This window comes from Phocoena phocoena, chromosome 2 (genome assembly GCF_963924675.1).
Source record: "Phocoena phocoena chromosome 2, mPhoPho1.1, whole genome shotgun sequence".
Taxonomy (NCBI): Eukaryota; Metazoa; Chordata; class Mammalia; order Artiodactyla; family Phocoenidae; genus Phocoena; species Phocoena phocoena.
In genome coordinates this window covers 63,031,335-63,037,040 of record NC_089220.1, presented here as the reverse complement: position 1 = coordinate 63,037,040, position 5,706 = coordinate 63,031,335, and the positions used below count along the sequence as shown (strand labels likewise).

The 5,706-nt window shown below is 52.6% G+C and overlaps 1 protein-coding gene across 1 annotated transcript; it reads right to left on the bottom strand.

The window, feature by feature from the left end:
* Nucleotides 1-1,736: 1,736 nt before the first annotated feature.
* NFKBIA (NFKB inhibitor alpha) lies at nt 1,737-5,310 on the bottom strand. Its single transcript, XM_065871052.1, has 6 exons — nt 4,707-5,310; nt 3,985-4,093; nt 3,436-3,646; nt 3,061-3,149; nt 2,672-2,932; nt 1,737-2,309 (listed from the first exon to the last, which is right to left on the bottom strand). Exons 1-6 carry the CDS (start codon nt 4,931-4,933, stop codon nt 2,262-2,264), a joined length of 945 nt encoding a protein of 314 aa, XP_065727124.1. The 5' UTR covers nt 4,934-5,310; the 3' UTR covers nt 1,737-2,261.
* Between the last annotated feature and the right edge of the window lie 396 nt (nt 5,311-5,706).

Sequence of the window (5,706 nt, the reverse complement as noted above, 5' to 3'; positions counted from 1 at the left end):
AAAAGAGCAGAAAAGCTGAATGAAGCCTGGCAAGGCGGGAGGCTGGGGCCAAATGGGTCAGAAGACGCCACTCTGTGAGCATGGAAGGTGACACCTCTACACAAAAGCCGGTCCCCAAGGAGGCCAAGGAAGAGTGGGTCACATCCCTTTGTCCTGTTTCTCCAACCTCCAAGCACAGAACTGGAGTGACTTGTACCTTCAACACCGTCACAGGGGGAAAAAAGAGGTACGTCTGACTGAGACGCGTTAAGACGCATCATTCCAAAATTGGGAGCCAATTTCCAACCTTTGATCTTTGAGATCGGAGATGGATATCCCTCCCCTTACCCCTCTTACCTCTTCTGTGTGTCAGCGGAGAGCTGAACCTGACATTCATGCGTTAGATCATGTAACACCTGTGTTCAGGTGCTCTGAGAGGGACAAGGAATTTTAGTGAGGGTCCTGGAGCACCTGAGAGAAGACAAGACTGGTAGGGGCCCACCACAGTGCTCAGCTCCAGACGACTGAGCTGCAGGAGGGGGACAGAGCTGGCTTTGACCAGACAGTTCAGTCTACAGTGATACTCTTTATATATGAAAGACCCACGAGGTATTGGCTCCTTTTTGGTCTGAGAGGAAGGTGATCATCATATTCACTTGACTTTGACATCATTTGTGGGTCAGGAAAAGGATAACATAATGGTAATGTTTTCTTAGGCGTAAGCCAAAGTACATGAGTTGTATTGATACCCAATTCTGCGTTTTATAGAATGCCATAAACTTCCCTGTACTCCTCTTTCTATCTAGGCAAGAGATGCATTTTAGGGATAAAAACTTTGAAAGCACCTAAACCCAGACCTCACAAGTTACTGATGTCTTGTGAAATCATCTGCTTCTGTAGAATCATTCAGTAGAATTAGACTGAGCTGATGAAAAGACTCTTCCAGCCTTTATCATCAATTTTATACTTCAGCTGATAACAGTAAAAGAGGCTGATTTGTAGGTGGATGGCATTTAAAAGCTGTTAACCACCTGAAGACAAGAGTGTATCAACTAACTTAACCACCTCCCTGTCCTGCAAGGTGACCCTGAACAGGACACTCTCTCTGGACTGGTTCCGTCCCATATGAAATACAGAATGTTGTGCAACGGCTTGTGTTTTTCTTTAGTACTGTGGGCCTGGCACTCCGCTATACTTTTTACGTGGATAGCCTTGTGCAATTTTTCAGACAGCCCAGTTTATAAACAAGGAAACAGAGGCTCAGAGGTGGGCATCTGCTAACACTTGTCAGGGCAGTCCTATTCCTAAGCCCATGTCTTCAGGAACTTCCAGTATCATAGGGGAGATCTTTCACCAGCTCTAGAAAATGTGAATTCAGCATACCCCTCTTGGCCAAAATAATTTCCTAAAGCAGAAGTAAGGTCCTGGAATAGTTTAAATCAAGAAGATGAAAGCAGGTGACAATAAAGAACCTTCCAGCTGTAGACCAAGTGGCCTGAAAATGGTGTTTCCTATAACCATGCAACAGCCTTCCCGCCCACGCACCGGGCCCCGGCCGCCTGCAAAGCCTGGCGGGGAGGCTGGTGTAGACAGTGGGAGAAGTTGCTCTCTGAAAGGGTTCCGTGGCTGCCTGTGGTGAGTTCTCCCACACAACTCTCCGCCTCCACCTGGGGATCGAATGACTCTCAGTGTAGGAGCCCGAATGACTCTCAGTGTAGGAGCCCGACAGCAGCCCAGAGGAAGTGATCACGATAATGCTGTTTGTAAAAATCTGTTTAATAAATATACATCTTAAAAGTACCAAAATAATTACCAACAAAATACACTATGTGCACTATTTACAGGGGGTAACACAAACCTTGACAGGTAGCGAGTTTTAACCCCACCCCACTGACAGGTTTAACAACACACCTGTTACACGTTACTCCATACAACTGGGCCCAGCCATTGAATCCATGGTGATTCAACTGAAAAGCACAATAAATAAAATATAGTCCTTTCATCAAATTTTGAATAACCTTTCCTCAAAACTCCACCAAAGGTGACATTAAAAAGAGGTTTTCTCTGAATTCCAATGATCCTTCTTGCCCCTCTTCCAAAGTTCATGAAAATAACAAAATGAGGGCTAATCCACCAGAGTAAAATGTTCTGGGCCAGGCAGTGTGCAGTGTGGTTATAAGTATATCCTTTTTTTTTCCTTTTTTCTTTTTTTTTTAGAAAAATAGAACTCTTTTTTTGTACAAATATACAAAGTCCATGTTCTTTTAGACACTTTGCGAAGCTCATAACGTCAGGCGCTGGCCTCCAAGCACACAGTCATCATAGGGCAGCTAAAAAGAGAAAATAAGGTAGGTTAAACTTCCAGAGCTTTGCCAAGGGTACTGGGATGATGGTGAGGGCTGCTACTGGAAATAACTCAAGTATTCTTAGACTCCCTCTATAACCTGAATATAAATTAACTTCCTGGACTGAGGGAGTTTTCCTTTAAGGATCCTCTCCTTCAGAAAGATCAAAAAAAACAAACAAAAAAGACATACTCTTGGGATACTGCTTAGGGACACTCAAGTTTGAGAGCCTCATTATGTTGAGACCCTCAGAATAAGGAGGCGCTCTAGGGGCCTGAGAAGGTAGAGGGAGAATGGCCTCTCTTCTTCCATTTTGCAGAGCCACGAACAAGTTAATCGGGACTCACCTCATCCTCTGTGAACTCTGACTCCGTGTCATAGCTCTCCTCATCCTCGCTCTCGGGCAGCATCTGAAGGTTCTCTAGGGTCAGCTGGCCCAGCTGCTGCTGTATCCGGGTGCTTGGGCGGCCCCAGGTGAGCTGGTATGGGGAGTAGCCCTGGTAGGTGACCCTGTTGACGTCGGCCCCACACTTCAACAAGAGCGACACCAGGTCGGGATTCTGCAGGTCAACCGCGAGATGGAGGGCAGTTCGGCCATTGCAGGGCTCCTGAAACCAAAAGGAATTTGAGAGGCTTATGGCTGAGTTTGGGGTTTCTGCTTGCAACAAAAGTACAGAATCATATGGAGGAGGGCTGGGAGCCTGATGCACTCCATCTGAAGGCGTGAGGCACTCACCTGTGCGTTGACATCAGCACCCAAGGACACCAACAGCTCCACGATGCCCAGGTAGCCATGAATAGAGGCCAAATGCAGACATGTGTGACCTAGAAGACCAAAAGTAAGAAAATATAACCCCTTGTTTCAACCCTCACTTCTCAAGCAGAACCTTTCACCTATTCTTTTAAGGGACAAATTCTTCTGAATTTGAAGAACCCAGAATCCGGGTTCTGGATGGACTTTAGTAAGGCATCAAATAGGCCTTTATTGAATACATGTGTTCTCAACTTTTCACATGTTGAGAGTTTAAACCTTGCTCGGACTCCTTAAGTCGGCCCACCTCTCCCTTCCCCACGTCACCCGCCCTCTGATGGACAGGGCAGCCAGACATACCATTGTAGTTGGTGGCTTGTAGGATGGAGTGGAGGTGCTGGGTCCCACGGGGCTGAGTCAGGACTCCCACACTGGCCAGGCAGCCTTGCTCACAGGCAAGGTGTAAGGGGGTATTTCCTCGAAAGTCTCGGAGCTCAGGATCACAGCCAGCTTCCAGAAGTGCCTCAGCGACCTCTGGCTGGTTGGTGATCACCGCCAAGTGGAGAGGAGTCTACAGACAGAAGAGGGATAGAAAGCATAAGCCATGGATCCAACCTACAGTCTGTGTTCCCTTGAAGCCCAAGAGAAATCCTGGTGGTGGGTACTGCTCCTCCCAGGGAGGTACAAGGGGCAAAAGGCAAAATACCAGAGGCCCCAGGTGGGCTTCATAAAGGCCTCCCCAAATCAATGGAATTTTCTGTCCTCTCTAGGACGTTGGCTGATTCAGCTGTAAAAGGTCAGGTCAGATAATGACCAGGAATTGTTAATTTAGAAATCATTGGGAGGAGCTGAGCTAGCTCCAGCTTTATCTCGGGGTCAGAGAGGCACGGGGCCGGGCGAGCAGCCCACCTGCTGCAGGTTGTTCTGGAAGTTGAGGAACGCCAGGTCTCCCTTCACTTGGCGGACCACTTCCATGGTCAGCACCTTCTCTTCATGGATGATGGCCAAGTGCAGGAACCTGAGGGGAGAAGAGGGAAAACCCCGCAGGGCTGGTGAGTGCGCTGCGTGAGGCCCAGGGAGGCGCGGCCCGCGGGGGATTGCGCAAGGTCGGGGTTTCTGGAGGCCGAGGCCGCGGTGTTTTCCGCGAGGTTATTATGAGCTGAGTGTTCCTGGCAGGCGCCCAGGGACTTTCCGGGCCCCCCCACTTAGGCGGCGGGCGCCGGCCAGACCGCCCAGCCCTCTCGCCGGGCCGGAACGCCCTGTACTTCCCCTCCCAGCCGCTTGGCGCCTGCCAGCGGGGCAGAAACTCCCGCCCCCCTTATGCAAGCGGGGACTTAGGGTCCCCGCCGCAGCCCCGCCCCCGGCCGAGGGGAGCCGCAAGGGGGGTGGTGTGTGTGTGTGTGTGTGTTGTGTGTGTGTATGCGCGGCTGCAAGGCAGAGCTGCTGGACCACGGCCCCAGGAACCCGCCCCGATCCCCGATTCCCCGGTCTCCGAGCGCAGCCGTGCACCTTTGCACGGCCTCCGGGTCGGTGCACAGACCCCGGTCCGCCGCCGCAGCGCAGGCCCCGCGCCTCGGGCTGCAGGCCCGGCGCCCCCGCCCGGCCCCGCCACCCGGGCCCGCGACACTTACGAGTCTCCGTCCTCGGTGACCTGCTGCTTCCAAGGCTCGGCGCCGCGCGGCGCCTCCTGAGGCTCGAGGCGGATCTCCCTTAGCTCTTTCACCATCTGCTCGTACTCCTCGTCCTTCATGGAGTCCAGGCCGCTGTCGTGGCGGTCGTCCAGCAGCCGCTCCTTCTTGAGTGCGTCCCGGGGGCCCTCCATGGCCCACTCCTGGCCGGGCTCCGCGGGCTGGAACATGGCGCGGTGAGGGCTCGGGCGCTGCTCCCCAGGTGCGCGGGCCAAGGGCTGCGCGGCGCACTGGCTGCTCGCGGTGTCGCAGACCGACGGGACTGCGGGTTCGGACTGTTGTGGGCTCCGCAGCGCCGCCGCGGCGCCCTATAAACGCTGGCAGGGGATTTCTCCGGGGCGGGGTCAGGCGCGGGGAATTTCCAAGCCAGTCAGACCAGAAAAGAGAACTGGCCTCGTCCTCTGCTAGGGGGAAAAAGAAGCCTAAACCCCGCGCCCGGGTTCATCAGAGAAACTCCCTGCGATGAGCCACTGGGGTCATGTACAGGGAACTTTTTGATGAACGCTGAGTGACTGGAAAGTCCTCCCGACAGGGCCCCCTCCCCCGGTACTTCCCTGCAGCCTGCACTCAGTAATCCTGATCCTCTGCAAGAAACCTTCTTTCCCTGGGGTTTCCCATGATCGATTTGATTTGGGGTCGTCTGCTCCTGAGATCCCAAGGACGCAGGCCTGCAGGGCGGTTCTCTATTGGGGTTTGCAGACTTGCAGGTCTTCGCCGGTTTTTAAAAAATTTTTTCTTTGATCTTTTGAAGACGCGAGTGGAAATGTTGGCTGGGTATAGGGATTCACTTCCCCAGACGTCTCTGCAGGAAGGACGCACTGGCGACTGCCTCTGCGTTCCTGCCAATACCAGGCTCTTGGCAGTGCAGGGACGTGTAGCCCCCAGCCCCCCACTCAGGTAGAAGTTGTGAAAGTTCTGGCGTTGAAAACCTAAATGCTTGGAG